At 50.7% G+C, this 21,049-nt stretch overlaps 2 protein-coding genes across 2 annotated transcripts in view; one reads left to right on the top strand and one right to left on the bottom strand.

The window, feature by feature from the left end:
* The window catches only part of FAM120B (family with sequence similarity 120 member B), a 57,190-nt gene extending 51,319 nt beyond the window's left edge, over positions 1-5,871 (bottom strand). Inside the window, exons 1-2 of the mRNA XM_086631547.1 lie at positions 5,823-5,871; positions 1,473-2,518 (exon numbers count right to left, since the gene is read on the bottom strand). Of these exons, the coding sequence (XP_086487673.1) occupies positions 1,473-2,518; positions 5,823-5,862 (1,086 nt within the window). The 5' untranslated portion in view covers positions 5,863-5,871. The remainder of the gene's footprint in view (positions 1-1,472; positions 2,519-5,822) is intronic.
* A 7,415-nt stretch (positions 5,872-13,286) lies between these two features.
* On the top strand, positions 13,287-20,700 carry DLL1 (delta like canonical Notch ligand 1). Its single transcript, XM_086626049.1, has 11 exons — positions 13,287-13,346; positions 13,585-13,896; positions 14,158-14,218; positions 14,491-14,748; positions 17,200-17,260; positions 17,749-17,879; positions 18,023-18,192; positions 18,328-18,544; positions 19,268-20,060; positions 20,178-20,292; positions 20,695-20,700. The coding sequence occupies exons 1-11, from the start codon at positions 13,287-13,289 to the stop codon at positions 20,698-20,700; spliced, it is 2,184 nt and encodes a 727-aa protein (XP_086482175.1).
* Positions 20,701-21,049: the final 349 nt, after the last annotated feature.

Here is a 21,049-nt window from a genome sequence, read left to right as displayed (position 1 = left end):
AGCCCAGAGACTGGTTTACCGTAGGATTTATGCAGCAACAGTGAAGCCTTCTTCAATGGAGTTTCTAACATTATTATTTTATTACAGAAGTAGCTCAGCATGATGCTAGAGAACTGCAACCCTTCAAATGAAAGATCAGGCCAAGAAATAATGACCATTTGTCATAAAGATCGCATGGTATATTCTCCTAAGGATTAAGGATATTAGCACTATTGTCCTGGCCATAAACCAACCTAGATAATCACATTCTGGCTAATTTTTCCCTGTGCTTCCAGCATAAACAGTATTTTTCAACACTTTATTAGGATTTGGCACTGCCGTTTTTTTAAATAATGTCTTCTATTTAACTGCTACAGTCAAAAGTGAGGTGTATGTTGTGTGGTTAATAAAAAAAAATAAATATAGCTGCAGGTTAGCTGAAATGAACATTGCATAGGTTACAATGTAGTTTTTAAATAGTATAGAGTCTTTTTAGAAAAGGAAAATGTAAATTCTAGGATTACTTTAAAGTAATATGCGGGAACAGAAAAATAGTTTTAAAGAAAATGCTCAAGATAAGTAAGAGAGACAAAAAAAAACTACTACTATTTGAAGTCTATAGGTACCTGATAAAATAGGGAGTAACAGATGGCTAATATAGGGTCTAAATACAGTCTCGTATAGATTTTTTTAATTAAGTCTCAGTATGTTCTCTTCATTGCCATGAATTTACAGAATTGTACTCTAGACTTACCACTATTGCACAAACGCTGATGCAAGGTACTCAGTTTCCTGTCAGCCAGGTGGGCTATCCTAGCTAACATATCCAGTCTCTCAGAGTAATCCAACCTGACTGTATAATTTCTCACTCCAACATCAGTGCACCTCTGCCCATGTGGGACACCATAAGTGAAACTTGTTAGGGCAGCCCTGCCCTTTAAGAATTAATAAGCCAGTCGAAGTGCTTTTGGTTCACTCAGGGACAATGAATCTGAAGGATAATTAACCTGATGCAAAAATCATGACATGCTGATTCATAGGAACTTTCCCCATCTCTTCCACAAGAGCAACTTCAACTTCTGCATTCTTAGCACAGCTCCCTTTGGTACCTTGACTACACCTGTCAGGTACAGCCAAGCAGACCACTAACCAGCTGCAGCTGATCTGTGGGTTCTCAAAGCAAAAAGCAAGTCGTTAATATCGTGCAATACTTGGAAAGTACATCTCTAGACCCAGCTACAGGCCTGCACAGGAGCTGCTCCCCGTTATTTGACCTGCCTGACAGCTTGGAAAAGAGAGGAACCACTTTTAACTAAAGGCGCTGCATCTGCCCTCATCATGATGCATGTAATAGTCCTAGCCATGGCTGTACTTAACAGACAAAAGATTTTGCTCAAGGAAATTTAAATCAATAGGTTCAGTGTACTCCTTACCAACCTCCACTCCCTAATCATGGCAATAAAGTGACCATTAAGCTTTAAAAACCAAGGTACCTGAAAGATTTCCTTATCTTGACACAGGGCTGTTTGTTGCTGAAGGGAGAATGTTGGGCGATTCGTTACATTGGAAGGAATCCACGGAGACTGCTGCCCAGGCAAGAGATAGGACTCCACTCCTCTGTAAAGTAACATCTTGTCTGATCCCAAAGGTAGCATCTCTTCCAAGTGTTTCAGGCTGCTGTACGAACATGGAACTTTTGAGACGTAATTTGCTACAGCTAGAAGTATGTTTGTTCTTCTGTTGTAGCTGCTATTCTTGTGGGGACTGGTGACTAAACACTTACGCCAAAAGCCTTCCAACAAGCTTTCTGGAACAACATCATTGCCAAGCAAGCAAGCAAAGAGAGGGAGGTGTGTCAAATCAAGACCCAACGCTCGGCAAAGATCTTCTCGAGAGTACATAACAGTGACCAGTCTGTCCAAACGGAGCTTCTCAATGGAAAAGTAGGGGCATGTATTATAGATGAGGTAGTCACTGTCTTGCCCGAGAATTCCTATGCAGTTGTGTTGCAAACCATATGCAGCCACTTCAAAGTCTGCCTCTTGCAACGTGCATACTGTTTTTTGGCCAAGCGACTTCAGGGCAAAACGCGTAAAAGTAGGTAAAGCTGAAGGAACAACGAACATTCCTCTCCCTGGCTGTTTCCTGTGAGTCTTGATAAACTGAAATATTCTGGCTATTTCCTTGTTATTCTGCAGCCTCCGTTTGATCCACTCATCTCTCTTTTTCTCTTCCACTACTCCGTCAAAGTAAAACACCAATTGGATACCAGCTGCTGTAAAAGCTCTAATAAAATCCTCTAAATTGGCAAGGTACTCCCGCCACTGGCCACCGCACACCCAGGATTCTGGTGTGTACCAGTATCTAACGCAACTCATGGCATCTACTACAATAACAGGCGGGAAATCAGGATGATCGATGCGATGTTTTTCTGCCATCTCTCTCAGATCTACTGTCCTGCATGCATCAGGGCAAACTCTTGCCACAAATCCCTGCAAACCTTTAATGCCCATGGCTGATCTCTGAAATTCACAGCAGTCTGAAAGAAGACAAACAAAAACAACATTCTAAAATGCAATCCTGAGAAACGTAATGAAATTCTGCAATCAGAAAAAAAAAAACCACCAGCTTGGAAACCAAACAGTTATTTTGCTGCTTTTGTTAATAGTTTATTGTGTCACCCTGAACTTTAAACAGTCTGAACCAGTTTTAGTCCCATCAACAAACTGGACATAAGTGCCCATTCACTTTGCCTTCCGCTTCTGCTTTGCGTATCAGTAAAAACTGTAAATATCAAAAAAATTTCAAAAATATGACTATAAAAATTTCAGATTAATAGTGTAAAACATAGAAAAGTACGCATTGCTAGAAAAACAAGTACAGATGTAACTGAAAGCTTTGTAACAGCTGCCAGTGTACAAGACAGGAATTAATGGCTTGATTTTCACGCTAAAAGTACACAAACATCTTTAATTGAAGTCAGTGAAAAAAAAATACTGAATAACTTTGGAAATCAGTCTTGCACCTCGATTGTGCAAATGGTTCAGTTACCATCTGAGCTTATAGACAGTAGTCCACTGATAGGGCATCAGTTGCAATGACTGCTCTACTCTGCAACAGTTTTGGTAGTATCAGTTCTGCTTTGAAACAAAAATTCAACCCATTTTACCACCCTGTCATTTGAAGACATAATTTTCAAGACGTGTTTAAAGAATTAGAGGTTTATCTATATTTGGTGAATCTAGAAATCTGTCATTAATAGTGAAGTTTATATATCAAACGGGATTTCTAACACGCATAGCAACTTCACACCAATCTATTTTAAAAGATACACGTGCAAACATTAGTTAGAAAAATAAATAATTAAAAATTGAATAAGCCTATTTTCTGTTTAGGAAATACTGAAAGATTGAAGAAGAGAGTCTCCAAACTCCGTGGCAGAACTTAACAGCATGCCAAATGAAACAATTTACACATTCCGTAGAGACAGTTGTGGGATAAAATTAAAACCGTTGATGACCTCCATTTTTATTTCTAGAAATCTCAAGGCAAAGAAGTCTGACACAGCTTCTACGTGAGACAGGCTCTTTCCTTTACTACAGCATCAATTTACCCTACCACAGCACCATTTTATTTTAAGGGATCTTCCAATGAAAATGGAGTTAAGCTCCAATAAGTTATTTTCTTCTTTATTTTCAGAAAAGGTGTTTTGTTTTTATTTTGATTTTACTCGAAAGTCAAATCCTTTCCTAGTTCAACAGTGAAGAAAATCATTATGCTTTAATCTAATAGGTACAATATTTCCTGTTTTTCACACTGCTGATTTCTGACATTTCAATTACAGACTGTCTCAGGAATGTTGTCTTACAATATACATTCTTATGGTATAAAAAAAGAAAAAAAGGAAGTGGAATTCACGAAAATATTGTGAATTGACAGCTTTTAAAGGTATTCCTGAGTCCTCGAAGTTTAAATATCTAATACCTTCCAGATGCAGTTTTTGAATATTATCCTCTTTAACCATAGAATGGTTTAGGTTGGAAGGGACCTTAAAGACCATCTAGTTCCTACCCCCCTGACATGGGCAGGGACACCTTCCAATAGATCAGGTTGCTTAAAGCCTCATCCAACCTGGCCTTGAACACCTCCAGGGATGGTGCATCCACAACTGCTCTGTGGACTGTCTTCCTTATACAATGCAATATGAAATACATGAAAAATAAAGCTGAGAGAATACATTAGACCTCATTGCTATAAAACCAGAAATAAACGTGCAGGAATCTGCTTCATTGCTGCACATGAACACAAGGTACGGCACTGCTTTCTCTATGACGCTACTTCCAATGTTACCTGGGTGCCCTTCAAACTCCAGCCTTTGCTTTTCCTGGAAAACTGCACCTCTGATTCCAAACGGTTTGAGCACTGGTAGGTTATAATCTTTTATTACTTTCCATGGAGACTTAGCAATGGGTGTGAAGGTCTTTATCTTTCAACCACTAACACGTGGTCAATGACCAGAGGTCACTACACAGACTCCATATGCCATGGCAGGTAAATGCATTGCAACCAAGCAAGTTTTAGTTATGATTCAGTACAGGTTCCATCCTTAGTGGCCACGCACCCAGAGCAAGACATGTGATAAACAACTTACTGTACTGTAATAAACAGAAAGAAACCTTTTCCCACCTCCTCACACCTGTATTTGAAGTATTCCTCTTGCCTAACAATTTAAGCAAGTCTATAATACAGAGATTATCAGAATAATTTCCGTTACCCATATTAGTTTAGCTTAATCGAAAGAAAGTTCACACCCAATCACAAAAGCAAGCACATTGACCACTACTAGCATTTTAATATTATTATCATATTCACTGAAAGCATATGAAGAGCTTATATTCTGTCAACCATCCTGTTTCACTGTTAAACAGTAACAGTCATGTTAAGGAAATCGCTCTCTAATCCATCACAGTAGCAGAAAACAGAACAAGTAAAATCTACTGGCTTGAAAAGTACTTCCATCAGAGGCACCTCAATAAAGTTGAGAAAATCAGGACTAAAATGATTTAAGTTTCCCGAGTGCAAAACATACACATTCTGTGTAACACATGAACAGTTAGGCTGGACACTTATTTCTAATGCTACTTGTCTGAAATTGACAGGTTACCATAGGATCTCAATTGCACTACTAGCAAGTGCATGAATCTGCAGGGGAAAAAAAAAAAAAGTTTTCTCCGCAAACTTCAATAGCCAAACCCATTTCCCCTCCAGTTCTATACAGACACAAAAATTCAGAGAGGTGACCTCTACAACGGCTGATGATACCACTACATTCCATCACGTCAGCAAGCAACTACCATGACACAAATTTTATTATGTTCGTAGTAACGCACCGCATGGCAAAGGGCTGTTAGCAGAAACGTTCGAAATAACCGCTCCAGCCCTCACACGGGCCCTCTACCCGAGGCCCACAGCACAAGGGACGAGGAGCAACGTTCTCCGCCTCTAACATTCGGCGGCGCACAGACAGGTCCGCAGCCTCCCACCGCCTTGAGGGGCCGGCGCCTGCCGCAGAGGTACGAGAGCGGGAGGCCGCAGGCAGGCGGAGGGCCGGCGGGACCTGTCCGCCGCGGAGGGGAGGGCCGGGGCCTGCCCCAGGCGAGCCGCGCAGCCCTGGGACGGCCGAGTCCCTCCCTCGAGAAGCCGCGAGGTGCCCGGGCCACCGTTCGGGCTGGGCCGCGCTCGGCCTCGGCCTCACCCCCCACCGACCCCCCTTCACCCCGACCCCCGCGCAGCGCGGCCGGCGAACGACCACCGGCCCCTCCGGACGGCACCGCGGCACTGACCCCAGCCTGCGCTTCCGCTTCCGCGGGCGGGGCCGCGCATGCGCACGGCGGCAGCCGCCGAGGCCGCCGCCGTCGTCCCCGTCCTTCCGCGCCCTGCCCAGCACAGCCGGCTACAGTGGGGCCCCTGGCTGGTTTGAACCGCGGCCGTCCCCCTCTCGGCTTTGTGCGGCCACAACGGGGCCGGAGCGGCCATTGTGCTCCGCACAGACCCAGCCGGGACGTGGGGGCACGGGGGAGGTGAAAGCGTCGCGCACCGAAGTGGCTTGAAGACCCCTCGGTCCTACATGGGGAGATTTATGTCTCCCCTTGGCTGCGCGGCCCGCTGAGCGGCGCTGGCCTTGGACCCAACGAAGCGGCCCACGGTGGCCTGACGGGCGGCTCTAGCAGGGCCCGTCCCGGCGCGGGGAGGGGGCGAGTCTGCTTTGCTTGGCTCAGCAACTGCCAGCCGAGGGGGAGCCCCCTTTCCCTGGGGCGCGCCCCGTCACACAGCCCGGGATAACGCCCTGGCTGCAGGCGTGCCCGTAGCACAACCCGCTTCCACCGCGCCAGCAACAGGTGGGGACCTGAATAACTTCACATCTTTTCAGGGGGAAGGGGGGACATGGGGGAGCCGATGGGAGGATTAGATCAGATGTTATGGCCGGTGAAAAATTAAACAGAGCGGTGCTCTAGGGAGCACAGATTAATATATTTGGTGACTCCGCGTGCACAAAGCCTGGCCATTGTAGCCGTGTCTGAATGCCTGTGAATAGGATGGAGCATATGTGGCCTGTCACCGCAGGTGCCCACATCTGTTCGTCTCCGGGCAGATGCTCTCAGAAAAGAGGAGAGCATTTCCAAAAGCTCGGGCCCGCCCCATCCATACCCATCCTCTTTCTCATAATCACCTTCTGCAGAGGAGTTTCTGTCCCCTTCTTCTCCCACTTTCCCTGCACATAGAGAGATGGAGAAAGAAAGAAAAACGACACAAATTGGAAGCGGCTCGGAAAGCCATGGAAACATACGACCGAAGCGCTTCCCCCCCCCCTCCGAAGTTTATTAGCAGCAGGTTTTGCGCCGCAGCCAGCACACAATGCACAAGATGTGCACACCGTGCACAGGGGGCTGCTGCAGGCCACAGGGGAACAGAAAAACCCTTCATGCATGAAACGCAGTACAGTACAGCGGCACGCTGTGCTGGCTGTCAGAGGGGAAGAGCGGCCTGCGCAGCTACTGTCTGGAGTAGCAGTTTGCAGCTACTATTTAGAGTTCTGGCTTAAGATGATGATTAATAAAACCGGGGAAAAGAGGGGGTTTCCCTATGAGAACTGGTGAATGCAGCGAATACGACTTCTGAAATCAGTAGCAGAAGGGAATATTTCCAGCCATCCAGCGAAATCTCATAGCTGGAATGCAAAAAATTTTTCTGAGAAGTGCCATCCCGTGGATGTGTTTTATCCCATGGATGTGTTCTGAGCCTCATCGCTCCCCCTCCCTGCTCTGTGACACCCCACCGAGACAAACCAGGCCTCAGCGCTGCACGGGGTCACGCTGAGCTTGCCTGATGGGGCAGATAGGGTGCTGGGGCACAGGGTAAATCTCAGGATCACGGGATATTTCGGGTTGAAAGGGACCTCAGAAGGTCGTCTAGTACAAACGCGATCCGTGGCTTCTAGCGTGGCGAAGATCGTGAGTGTCCTTGAAGTTAAGGGGGGCAAAGAGGCCGGTTCTCCAAATGTGAAGCTGAGCTGCTCCACGAAGGGACGCGGGCGGTGAGAGCATTTGAATCGCCGTGTCCCAGACCACAGACCGCGGGGGAACACCGGGACCCGCCCGGCCCGCGGCACCCACGGGAAGTTTCGGGGCAAGATGTTGTCCCGGACCGGGTGGAGCCCGAGGGCGCAGGGGAGAGCAAGGCGAGGGGCAGCCTCCTTCCCCCGGGACCCCGATATCCCCTCGTCTCCAGGAGGCCCCGCGGCTCTGCCCGCCGGGCGGGCGGTGCGTGCCCTCGCAGAGGTACACAACCCTTCAGTCTTCCTGCCTTGGGAGCAAGGACAGCTCAGGCACACGAGTGACCAATTTTATCCCTCGTAGTTTCCCACAAGCAAAATCCCGTCGGAAGCAAGCCAGGGAGCAAACCCAAACAAACAAGTAGCGCAGGGGAGCGGGGGGGGGGGGGGGGGGGGGGGGGGGGGTGCGGGGGGGGGCTCGCTTTCTCCTCGTGTGCAATCAGTAAAACACATATAGGGGCCACTTCGGGATTTGCCCAGGGAAGGGTTGGAGAGCAGCTGGCTGCGGTAATCTCCTCGGGAGACAAAGGAATGCCCCGTCCCAGGATCACAGGTAAACACGCAACCATTGTCATGAAAATGAGGGGCTAGGATAGGGCCGGAGCAGATGATTTGCGATTTGAAAAAGGGGGCGGGGGGGGGAGACGGGGGAAGGGAAGGCCCAGAGCTGCTTATCTATCATCTGGCCTCGCTGTGTGCCAGCTGAGCCACGCGACTGCCCTTTCTTATTCTAATCAGCACATGCCTTTGCAACTTTGGGCTAACCTACACGCTAAACTTCTTAATCCCCCTCCCAGCACACGGCAAGGGCGGCGGAGATCTCCTCCGGCACCGCGGCACCTCCGCGCCCCCCGCCCACCCGCCGGCGGGGCCCCGGGCGCGCCAGCACCCAGCCTGGTCACGCCACCGAGCCCGGAACCGATGAGAAGCCAGAGCCCCGGCTCGGCGGCGCCCCGCCTGCCCACCCCCCGCCTCCTCCGTCCCCTCCCCTCCTCCCTCCCCTCCCCTGCCCTCCTCTCCTCTCCTCTCCGCCCGGCCCGGCCCGGGGGACAGGTGAAGGGGGCGTGCGGGGAGGGCTGCGGCGGCGGGGCAGCCGCGCACACATACCTCCGTAGGGACTATAGACCTAATTAAAATATTATGCATACTCGGCTACACATAGCTCCACACGTACACGTCCCTCCGCCGACGCACCGTTCGCCATATGCCCGGAGTCCTCCGTCCCGGGAAAAATCAGGGTTGCGCGCCAGCGATGGCAGCGCGTCGCCCTAATTAACAGCCTTCCCCCCCCCCCGCCCCTCCGCCTTTTGAAGTGACTTTTCCCATAATCTGGCTCGCTTAGAAATAAAAGCCGCGGGTGATGGGGAGCGCTCGGCCGCGCTCCGAGACCTGCGCGGCGGGACCGTAAATCCTCGGCGGGGCAGGAGAGGGGGTGGCTGGCGTTGCGGGAAGGGTGTCAATTAGGGGCAGGGAGGGAGAGCAACAATACTCCACCAGCCCCAGCGAGCCGCTAGCAGGCGGGGCCAGGCCCACCGCGTCCCGGCCGTGCGGGGTCACCGCGGCCCGTCGGGGCCCCGGGCACCGCGCCCGCCCCCGGGGGGTCCCGCCGCCGACTCATCCCGCAGGGGGCGGGCGCGCCCGGGCAGGGCGTCGGGCGGGACTGGCCGCCCGTCCGTCCCTGGCAGCGGGAGCCGGTGGCGGTGCGCGGGCGCGGTTAACACCGCGGGGGCGGCGCGGGGGGCGGCGGGCGAGCGCGGTGCGGAGACACGCGGTTGGGAGCGAAAAAGCGCCATTTGGTTGGGAGCAGATGGCTGGCTGGGGGGCTGATCGCGTCTAAAGGCGTGTCATCCCCCTTCAGCGAGAATCCCTAAGGGCTCCCCTTGTCTTCGAAATCAATGAAAATTAAAGTGCAGAGAATGGATGAATAGTTAGACCTCGAGTCCCTCCTTTGTTCGCCTCAGCTACTGGTGGGCAGGAGTTAAACTACAACAGCCTCCTATAGAAACACTTAAGTTAAACAGTCTCCCCGTTAGCCCAGCATCTGAAAGAGAGAGGGAGAGGGGGGAAAAAAGCAGAAAAAGGAGCTTTCTGCTTGATTTCCCCAATACAGAATCGCGTGGCATAAATTAAGCCGGAGAAGAATGAGCGCCGTGGGCAGGATCCTGCCGGCTCTCACGGCGCCTTTCAGTCACGCTCAGCAGCGGTAATCGAGAAATCTGTGCCACGTCAATTTAACAAATACCCGGTACCGAAGGGGGGTTGTTAAGGATTTGGGGGCAAGTTTTTTCGGGTCTTTTTTTTTTTTTTTTTTCTCCTATCGCTAGGTTAAAGCCCTCGCGCGTGTAACTTTTTATTTCCAGTTTTTTAAGCAAGGGGATGCTAATGGACCAACTTTCTATCTCTCGTAGATTAAAAGATCCGCGGTGATATATCACTTCTCGCCTCCACCGATGAGCTACCCCCAAATTTCAAGCCAGATATTGCCCCCTTCCCCCCGCCCCACTCGCTTAGTGAACCCGATACGAAATTATTTTTTTTCCCTCTCTCTCTTATCTCCCTTTCCCGCGGGTAATGCCGCAGCAAAGTTTGCGAAGCAGCGGCAAGCCACTTGAAAAGATGTTGACGCTAGGTGGCAAAAGTAATGTACGTTTAAACCCGGCGTTGCTGCGGGGCGCGCCCCCGCCGCTCCCCGCTCCAGAGGCTGGGCACCGCGGGGGAGGGCGGCCCGTCCTCCGGGCACCCGCCGCCCGCTCCGCTCCCTCCCGGGCCGCCTTCCCTGCGCCCTCGCACGGTGCCTGCGGGGTCACTGCTCCCCTCTCTGCCCAAATATAAGTGCGGGGTAGAAGAAAAACCCCAAACATTCCCGTACATTTAAACTTTCTCTTAAGCGTCGAGGGGCGGGGAAGGAGAAGAGCACCTGGATGTGGATGAATAGTTCGACCAAAATTAGATGTAAAGGACACGCACGCGTTGAGCGGCGAATCGTTGCAAAAGTCTGGATGGTTAAGTACCCAGGGTACCTGCCTGGATTTGGGGTAGGTGCCACAAGCCCCTGGTGAATGAACGTGGGCAGCTACAATCCTGGAACAGTCAGGAAGAGCTGGGCTGAATGAACTCATTAGTGATTTTCTTTTAATTGGTCTTACCCAATGCTTTTACTTTAAGGAGTCTTTAAGATTTTTTTTTTTTTTCTAGCGCATTGTAAGATAATTTGTGATCAAGACATCTGCTTCAATGAAAGTCACATTTTGCCATGCAAATGCACGTTTCAACCCAATAAAGTCGCCATAATAAGGCTTTTAGCACGGCATACCTACAGTGAGGTTATTGTAGCCAAATCCTCTCCTTTCGCACACAAGCTTAATCTGTGCTGAAATGATCTGTTACAATTAAAATGACATTTACAGAGACAGTTACACCTTGCATCCTAATGAATCCGCCTGCGCCTGCCGAAGGTGTTTAACAGAGGGCCCGAACAAAGTGGAAAACCCCGCTTCGAGTGACATGCCAGAGTCGCCCTCCAACTTTTATCCCCCGCTTCCATCCATCCGTCATTAAGAAACTGCTCAAATGGTAATCATCTTTATCCCTCTTTCACCGCACCAGTAAACTCCTTTCCATGTTTTGAAGATCAAAACAAAAGTTCTAGTGTCTGATGGATATGTAAAAAAATAATAAGATGACGGTTGGTGTAAAGTTGGATTGTTATGGGTTTGTTGTTTAGGTGCTGCCTTTTTTTTTTTTTTTTTTTTTTTTTTTTTTTTTGCGGAGGGGGGTAAGTGCTGGAAGGGATTTCTTTAAAAAATGTGCGGACATTGTTGTAGAGGCAGTAGCGTGCGCCGAGGGGAGCTCTTTCTCTCCCTCGCATTGTGCAGGGAGCAGGTGCTGTCTACATTACCATACAGCTGAGAGCACAAAGAGCTAACTGATTCAGCCCTCACACAATAACAAACGGCCTTAATGACAGCCACGCGAACGACACACACCAAACTCACTTTTTACTAAGCTGAAGGAGGAAAAAAGAGAGAGAGAGGGAGAGAGAGAGAGAGAGAGGAAGAGGTTGCTGGTGATGATGATAATAATCATAAAGGGGTGCAGGACCCGAGCGGAGCGGGTGGCTCTCTCCGGCAGCGGTGGTGGCGGGGACGGGACCCGCGGAGCCCGGCGGACGGGTCCCCTCCACGGGTCCCCTCCGCGAACCCCTCCCCCGCCGCCGGGACCCCCGGGGACCCCCCTTCCCTCCGCTGGCGGGACGAGGACTGTGAGCGGAGCCAAGAGAAGAGCGAGCCCCGGCTCAGCATCCCCCCCCCTCCCCAATTATCCCGGTTACGCGCGGAGAACCGCGGTGTGACTTTCAAGGGATCAGATTCCCCTTGTTGCGGCTCGCCGGCTCCCACCTCCCTCGTCCCTTTAAAGCCGAAGATGCCCCTCGGAAGTGGTCATGATCACCGAGTTACTTTCTGGGGGCACGGCGGTTGCTTTGCACGTTTCAAAAGGTAATTGCAGCCCGCCGTCCCCGGGCTTGTTTTCTCGCCGGAGCGTGTTGCGCTGCCTCTCTCCGGTGCAGAGGGGGTGTTACCCTCTCCCCGGAGCAGAAGGGGGATTCTTGCGGTTACCAAATTTGCAGGAATGTAAATGAGCACGTTTTGTGAGCGCGGAGGGGAGGGGGAGGAGGGTTGCACATTTTACAGCTCACTGACCATTTGGCGATCCATTGAGAGGAGGGTTTGGAAAAGTGGCTCCTTTGTGACAGCTCTAGCCAGATTGGGGGGCTGCTCATTTGCATCTCATTAGGCATGCAGGCGACCGGCGGGATATAAGGGAGGCAGGCGCCCAAGGAGAGGCAGATCCTTAGCGCTTCACCCTCGGAGAGAGCCGCCGAGCCGCGGCGCAGAGCGGAGCAGGCACCCCCCCCTCCCCCTCCCCCGTAGGAGCACACCCGGACACGCTCAGTGCGCCGCTATTGAGACACGAGCTTATTTTTGTTGGCTGGGATTCCTCTAAAAACAAAAGTAAGCCCACAACAAGGAAAGAGAGCTTCGCTTCTTTTTGAAAAAAAAAAAAAAAAAAGAAAAGAAAAAAAAAAAGAAACAAACAGGGATCAAGGCTCCGACGTGACCTGCCCGCCTCCGCTGCCGTTTGACACCCACCAGCCCCGACGTGCGCAGGGCGAGCGCAGCCGCGCAGAGCCGCTCCCGCATCTCACCGCACCGGGAATTATCGCTGCTGCCGCCTCGTCCGCCGCTGCGTCTGCAGGGATTTCCAGATCGCCGATTTTTAATCTTCCTTGGGAAGCCTTTTCTCTGCCTCTGTTGGGAATTAAGTTGCTTTTTTTTTAATTTTAATTTTTATTTTTTCTTTCTGGAGAAAAGGAGGAGCATCGTGGATTGGGAAAGAAAAAGAGTTTAGCAGATTGATCTTAACATTTTTTTTTCCCTCCCCCCTTTTCTTTTGCTATCCGAAAGAGCTGTCAGTCGTCGACGGGCTACACCTAGAGGTATCGACAGAGGGAAGAAAAAGTCAGAGACACTCCTGAAAGGAGACCGTGACACTAACTCTTCCAGCTCTGCTGGGGCGAGCGGCTTTGGCCGCTGTATTTTTTTTTTCCCCTTCCCCCAAGAGACACATTCCCCTTTCCCCTCTGACGAGAAGACAAGGGGGAGGAAAGCGAGGGCACCAGAGCTGCCCCTCCAAAATGGGAGGTCGGTTCCTGCTGACGCTCGCCCTCCTCTCGGTGCTGCTGAGCCGCTGCCAGGTAAGTGCCGGCGGCGGGAGGCGAGGGGGAGGCAGAAATACCTGCGGTGGTCCTTGCACCGGGGGGGTCCCCCGGGGGTGCCGGGGGGCTGTCGCTGCCTGTTGCAGCCGGGAGAAGCGGGGAGAGACGTCGGGGGGATGTGTGTGTGTGAGTCCTGCTGATGTCCGGCGGGGCTGGGGTCGGGCCGAGGGAGCGGGCTGCTCGGCGGGGGCTGACGGCCGCTGTCCCCGCCCCGCAGGTCGGCTGCTCCGGGGTCTTCGAGCTGAAGCTGCAGGAGTTTGTCAATAAGAAGGGGCTGCTCAGCAACCGCAACTGCTGCCGCGGGGGCGGCCCGGGCGGCAGCGGGCTGCAGCAGTGCGACTGCAAGACCTTCTTCCGCGTCTGCCTCAAGCACTACCAGGCCAGCGTCTCCCCAGAGCCGCCCTGCACCTACGGCAGCGCCATCACCCCCGTCCTCGGCGCCAACTCCTTCAGCGTCCCCGACGGCGCGGGCGGCGCCGACCCCGCCTTCAGCAACCCCATCCGCTTCCCTTTCGGCTTCACCTGGCCCGTAAGTCGGGAGCGGGGAGGCGGGGGGGGAAGGGGAGGCGGCGCGGGTGGGGGCGGCCCACATCGTCCCGTCGCATCTCGTCCATACACCTCCCAGCCGCTCCAGCCAGGCGATCGCCCATCCGAGGGGTCGCCGATCCCCCGAGGGTGTCTTGGCGGGGGTGGTGGGTGAGTAACCCCTGGGGGGCTGGGGGAGCTGCCTCCTGGCCCTGCCCTCTCTCACCCTCTCCCGGCCGGTTGTCTCCTCTTCTTCTTTCCCCAGGGCACCTTCTCGCTCATCATTGAAGCTCTGCATACAGACTCGCCTGACGACCTCACCACAGGTAACTGTCCCAAAACAGGCCCTTCCCTGGAATAATCCTAGTCCTGCAGCTCCGCTCTCTCTGTGGTGTGCAGTGCATTGCCTCCATCCCATCCCATCCCTGCTCCTCTTCGGGAGACCGTGGAAAGAAAAGCCAACCTGTTGGCACGCAGCCCTATCGTCCTGCCTCTGCGTTTCCCCTCCCACCAGAGACCCCCTGTTGAGCATCTTCCTATGCCCCTGCCCGCTTCGGGCTCTCTGATCACGCCTCTCCTCCTCTCTGCTTTCACACAGAAAACCCCGAGCGCCTCATCAGCCGCCTGGCCACCCAGAGGCACTTGGCAGTGGGTGAAGAGTGGTCCCAGGACCAGCACAGCAGCGGCCGCACTGACCTCAAGTACTCCTATCGCTTCGTGTGTGATGAGCACTACTACGGAGAAGGCTGCTCTGTCTTCTGCCGCCCCCGGGATGATGCCTTCGGTCACTTCACTTGCGGAGAGCGTGGCGAGAAAGTGTGCAACCCAGGCTGGAAAGGCCAGTACTGCACTGAGCGTGAGTGTCCACCTTCTTGTCTCCCCGGATGCCAGTTACAGCAGTGTGCCTTGAACTCTTGGGAGGGAAGGGAGATGTTTCTCTGAGATCAGGTCCCACAGGAGAGAGGGAACCAAGCTAAAGCGGTTGGAGGTCTGGTGCTGTGTACAGGCTTTACTGGTGCAGGGGACGGGAGATCTTCGGCATTACCACAGAAAGGTAATGCAGATAGCCCCTTCTCAAGCTAATAAAATGTCAGTGCCAACATGACACTCTTGCTCATTTGCTGTAGACATCAAATCTGAAAGCAAAATGTTCAGCAGTTGCTTGAGGATTTATTAAAATATATCAGGACTACTTTTTATACCTAGCCATTCCTTCAACCATGGTACATTGATACCCTCATCTACAGGGTACATGGCTTCAGGAGAGGGAGCTAGGCTTTGGCAACATCCACGCAGCAGGCCTATTGATAAGCTTGTTATGGTCTGATGTCTTGCAATCTTACATTGAGAAAAGTATTGGAATGTCCAAGATATTCTCTGTGCCCTCCAGACCATACATTTCTCATTTGGGGTACTCATAAACTGCCACTAATAGAAATTGTTCCACGAGAATGTTCAACTTCTTCCCCATCTCTTTTCTGTGCCATTGCCATGATCGTTACTACTAATAAAGTAGTGAGGGATGGGAGTTTTAAAGTATGCCTGAGTTTGAAGTTGTTGAAGAATACGGTGTGTCAATAGAGCAGGAAAAGCTGGGACGGCAAGCAGATGGCAGAGAGGACAGTGAGGGATGTCAGATACTTGCAGCCTTGTACGAGGTTACTGCCCTTTGTAGACACAAAGTGATGTAAACCCAAATGTGCACACAGAGCTCCTGCTGCAGCATGTGATGGCATTCTCTGTTTGTGTCTATACACGGATCTGAAGTATGCTGGCTGATGACGTACTGGGTGCTTGCTCCTCTCCAGTCATCCAAGGGCTAGGCAGGCAGGGAGAAAAGAGTTACAGGCTGTAAAGCAGCCTCTCAGTTTTCTTCTTGTTGTTGTGTTTTTGTTTTTCTCAAAGCCCACCTACACCGTGGTCTCAGCTGAGATGCTATCAGACGAGGCCAGATTGATTGTCCACACTGTTAGTAACTGCTAGGATGCTTTTAGCAGTTCATGGTACAACGTTGCACAATAAACAGCAGGCAGAAGGGCTCGCATTTCCTTTGACAGTGTTTTAAATAGGAACTACAACCTTTCCCATGACTGAAACTGCCTAGCCCGGCTGTGGCAAGGGGTGGGGAAAAAGGAAGCATTTTGATAATGAGCTCTTTCGGGCCTGTCAGCACTTTTGGATGCCTGTACATCGCTGCTCTCCCCATAGCGAAGTAGAAAGCTGTCTGTCTTTCCTGACTTGTTACTTCCACTCTTCGTTCTACTTTCCCTCTCAGAAAAACCCAGCTTATAACGGCGATGCAGACCTACTAGGCAGGGGAGATGTGTTTACGTGTGCGTGCAAAAAGAATGTTCCACCGTTAGCGAGCGGAGCTGCCCATCGCAGATTGCTTCCCGTCGCCTTGCCCCTAGCTCCATTCTTTCCAACTTGGAGCCGATCTGATTATCAGCACCGATTCTTCCTTTCTTTTTCTTCCCCAGCCCTTCCCCTCGCATGCCATTGTCTCTGGCTGTCTTTGTTGAATTAAAACTTTGCAGTGCCTGCTTAATGAGTTCCATAACCAGGCGAAGTAATGAGCAGAAGTCCCTTTTTTCCTTTCCCTCATCCTCCCTCCTGCTGGCCCGCTTACCTCTTTTACCAGGGCTGCACTCACCCGCCCGCCCCTTTTCCGAGGGGGGCGGAGGGGGGGAAGGAGGGAGGAAGAACTTTAGACTTATTTATTTGAATAAGAAAAAAAAAAAGTTTTTTTTGCAGCGAAATCACGCGCGTGCCATAGATTAGCTGTGGGCAGGGATAGGCTGCCCGGCCGCCGGTCGCCGGCCCCATTGGCTCCGGGGCCGGGGTATTGTTGCAGTGGGGCAGCTGCTGGGAGAGAATAGACAATAGAGCAGCTGTCTTGCACTGGCACCCTGCACACCAGCTGTCCACTCTTATCTGCACACACACTTTCGGGGGATATTAAGAGGTGGAGCTGTGTGCATAGAATTGGAAAAAAGGACTTCTGACCCTCACTGGGAAGGAAAGGGGGGTGAGGGGCTGTGGGGAAGGGAGCAATTGTGAGCCTTCTTTTGTCTGTGTGCAACTGTATTAAGAAGAATGCTCATCCCCGGCGATAAGTAAAGTGTCCAGTTATGGGGCGAGATCAATACTCCTGCAGACTCCAGAGATTAACTCAGCTGTGCTTAAGCGCCCCAACCTAGTAAAAGGGGCTGGCTCCCCACCCGCAAGGTGCTCGTGGGATCGGACTTGTAAAAGGGAGGCGTTCGGCCCTGGTGCTGATGTCTCTCCCTTCTTGGTTTGTTTACAGCAATTTGTTTGCCTGGATGCGATGAGCAACACGGCTTTTGCGACAAACCTGGGGAATGCAAGTAAGTTCTCTGCTCCCCTCCTGCTCCCTTCTTTGTCTTTAACGTTGATGCTTTGGTGTTAAGTAAGCCATTGGTCATTCAAAGGGTCGGTTTAAATGCCTTTCTTCATATTAAATGGTAATTTGAGAAATCCAGGTGATGCCAGATCAAAGTATTAATCTACAAGTCAAACATCAGTGCCATTAATATTAACCTAACGAGTTTACAGGGCTATGTGTAAGGTTTAGCTGTTTGTTATTAGAGTAAACAAATTAACTACCTGGAACCGTGGCTCTATCTAAGGAAGAAGAAGAAATAGCTGGGACCGATGAAAGCTGATGCTACGGTTGGACTCGGTGACTTTCTCACATGAAGGATCACTGAGGGCTTTTAGGAAACTTGATCCCTGGCATCGGTGTGTTTGCAGAGTTTGTGATAGGGTTTCCAACTGTGAGAAGTCTAAATCTGACGAGACTTTGTTGTTTGTTGTTTTTTTTTTTTTTACCCAGATGCAGAGTGGGTTGGCAAGGGCGATATTGTGACGAGTGCATCCGATACCCAGGCTGCCTTCATGGTACCTGTCAGCAGCCGTGGCAGTGCAACTGCCAGGAAGGCTGGGGTGGCCTTTTCTGCAACCAGGGTGAGTTCTCAGTCCTTGCTTGAGTGTCTGTTCTAAAACATGGAAAGCAAGCTGCTATTTCCAGCTAACCCACCCTGTGCTAGCCTTGCAAAGTAGCAAATATCTTGACTGCTCTCTATTTTTTAAAAAATAATCTTTTACAGACCTGAACTACTGCACCCACCACAAGCCCTGCGAGAACGGTGCCACGTGCTCCAACACTGGTCAGGGGAGCTACACTTGTTCTTGCCGACCTGGGTACACAGGTTCCAACTGTGAGATTGAAATCAATGAATGTGACGCCAACCCTTGCAAGAATGGTGGAAGCTGCACAGTAAGTTTGAGTTGCTTGTGCCATCCTCCGAGGGAGGAGCTAGTGTCAGTTTTATGGATTTTTTCGAAATCCCTTTTTGGATTTTGAAGCAACTTCAGATAAATATTTTGACAATTTCTCATTTCTTTCCCCCAGGATCTTGAGAACAGTTACTCCTGTACCTGCCCCCCGGGCTTCTATGGTAAAAACTGTGAGCTGAGCGCAATGACTTGTGCTGATGGACCATGCTTCAATGGTGGGCGATGCACAGACAACCCTGATGGGGGATACAGCTGCCGCTGCCCACTGGGTTATTCTGGGTTCAACTGTGAAAAGAAGATCGATTACTGCAGTTCCAGCCCTTGTGCTAATGGTAAGGCCAAACATGTTACAGTGGCCTTCTAAAAGGAGACCATCCAGTTACTTTGGCTTCTGGTCTGGAGTTCATAACAAGGCCCACTTATCAGTCATGGTCCATGTCACGTCAATAGTTGACTTGGTGGAGGAACTGTACTTAAAGCATAATGGTGTGGTTTGGGCCACTGCTGCAAACCATGTTTTCTCAAGGGGTGACTGTGGCCAGGTGATGGCCTGAAGCTCCATGCATAACAGTGTGGAGGATTATACTTGCAAATGTTTTGCAAAGACTTTTTGAGGTCTGTGGGTGCCAAATGCCATACAAGTGCTAAATATTATTACTTGTAATCTAGTAACAGTAATCTTCTTGTTTTGATTAAACTAGTGAAGACTTTCTTTACTGCAGTCCTCCTCATTCATTGCCACTCAAACTCTGTAACGTGAGATTGTGGTGTTCACCTGATCTGGACTAGCTTTGTTGTCCAAGCTGAGTGAAACGTTAAAAAGGGAATAGGATGGAGAATGAAAATTAGATCTGATTAACAAATGTCTTCCTTAAAAAAAAAAAAACAAACATACTTTTTATGGTGGATCAGACTCGGCAAAGGTTGAGCTAACCTCTCAAAAAGAAAGCTTTTCTCAGCTGCTGATTGTGACAGTCATCCTGAGAGAAGCAAGTGGGAGGTTGTTGGGTCTGGCTGCCCACCACTCAGCACTCATACCCCTTGATGTCTTGCAGGAGCCCAGTGCGTCGATCTGGGCAACTCCTACATATGCCAGTGCCAGGCTGGCTTCACTGGGAGACACTGTGATGATAATGTGGACGACTGCGCCTCCTTTCCCTGTGTCAACGGAGGGACCTGCCAAGATGGTGTCAATGACTATTCCTGCACCTGTCCCCCGGGATACAACGGGAAGAACTGCAGCACCCCGGTGAGCAGATGCGAACACAACCCCTGCCACAACGGGGCCACCTGCCACGAAAGAAACAACCGCTATGTCTGTGAGTGTGCCCGGGGGTACGGCGGGCTCAACTGCCAATTTTTGCTCCCCGAGCCGCCTCAGGGACCAGTCATCGTCGACTTCACCGAGAAGTACACGGAAGGCCAGAATGCCCAGTTCCCCTGGATCGCTGTCTGCGCTGGGATTATTCTGGTCCTCATGCTGCTGCTGGGGTGTGCTGCTGTGGTCGTCTGCGTCAGGCTCAGAGTGCAGAAGAGGCACCACCATCCTGATGCCTGCAGGAGCGAGACCGAGACCATGAACAACCTGGCGAACTGCCAGCGCGAGAAGGACATTTCCATAAGTGTCATTGGTGCCACTCAGATTAAAAACACGAATAAGAAAGTGGACTTTCACAGCGATAACTCGGACAAAAATGGCTACAAAGTCAGATACCCATCAGTGGATTACAATTTGGTGCATGAACTCAAGAATGAGGACTCTGTTAAAGAGGAGCACAGCAAATGTGAAGCCAAGTGTGAAACGTATGATTCAGAGGCAGAGGAGAAAAGTGCAGTACAACTAAAGAGGTATCTCTCACATCTGAGTGCTGGGGGAAGCTTGACTCTGAAGGGGGTATGTGTGTCTCATAGGTAGCGTTAAGCAACAGCCATCTCACCTGTGTTGTCTCTTTTTGTCTTCAATAGCGATACTTCTGAAAGAAAACGACCAGATTCAGTATATTCCACTTCAAAAGACACAAAGTACCAGTCGGTGTATGTCATATCAGAAGAGAAAGACGAGTGCATCATAGCAACTGAGGTTAGTATACTGCCTGGCAGCTGGAACAGCAGAGAAAAGTCTCGGTGTGCGACCCTCATCTAACACAGGTCGGGGCAGCTGAACTCTTTTGGTTGGTGCCACAGCGATCTGTACATGTTGAAATCCAACCAGCTTGAGTTTGTCGTGCTGTGGATGTTGTAAAGACAAGCTCAGTGACTTGTTGCTGTGACTTGTTGCTGTGGATGTTACGGGTGCGACGGCTTTTGCAGACAAGGGTGCAGTAACAGCGTGGTTGTGGTCTGCTGACCTACCCCTTAATGTGCTTCATGCAGAGTCTTCTTGCCCAGTGTAAAGACAGAGTCCCGACCTCTGCAGCCTTACAGCCCTCTTCTTACTTTCTGTTAACCTCTCCTGATCTCTGCTCGTGTTTTCTCTCACCAGGTGTAAACCAGAGGCGATATGGCAAGGTGGTTGTTCAGAACAATTTCAGAGGAGACGTGCCCCGATGAATGCTGCTGAAAGAGGAATGGGAGATAGATTCCTTCACTGACTGCTGCTGAGAAACTAAATTCAGGCTTGAGCTGGTTCTCTACTGAAGTTAGCAAAGTGACTGCAAAATAAAGAAACAAGATGGACACCAGGCAAGGGTCTGTGTTCAAGGATTACTGTTGCACTGCCTTTTATGAATTTTATCATTGCACTATGGTCAGTTGCTTTTCTATATATATTTAAATGAATGGACTTAATTACTACATAAGAAGCATGCACTGCCTGAAGTGTATATTTTGGATTCTTA

Source organism: Tauraco erythrolophus, chromosome 2 (genome assembly GCF_009769465.1).
Source record: "Tauraco erythrolophus isolate bTauEry1 chromosome 2, bTauEry1.pri, whole genome shotgun sequence".
NCBI lineage: Eukaryota > Metazoa > Chordata > Aves > Musophagiformes > Musophagidae > Tauraco > Tauraco erythrolophus.
This window is presented reverse-complemented; position numbering and strand designations above follow the sequence as displayed.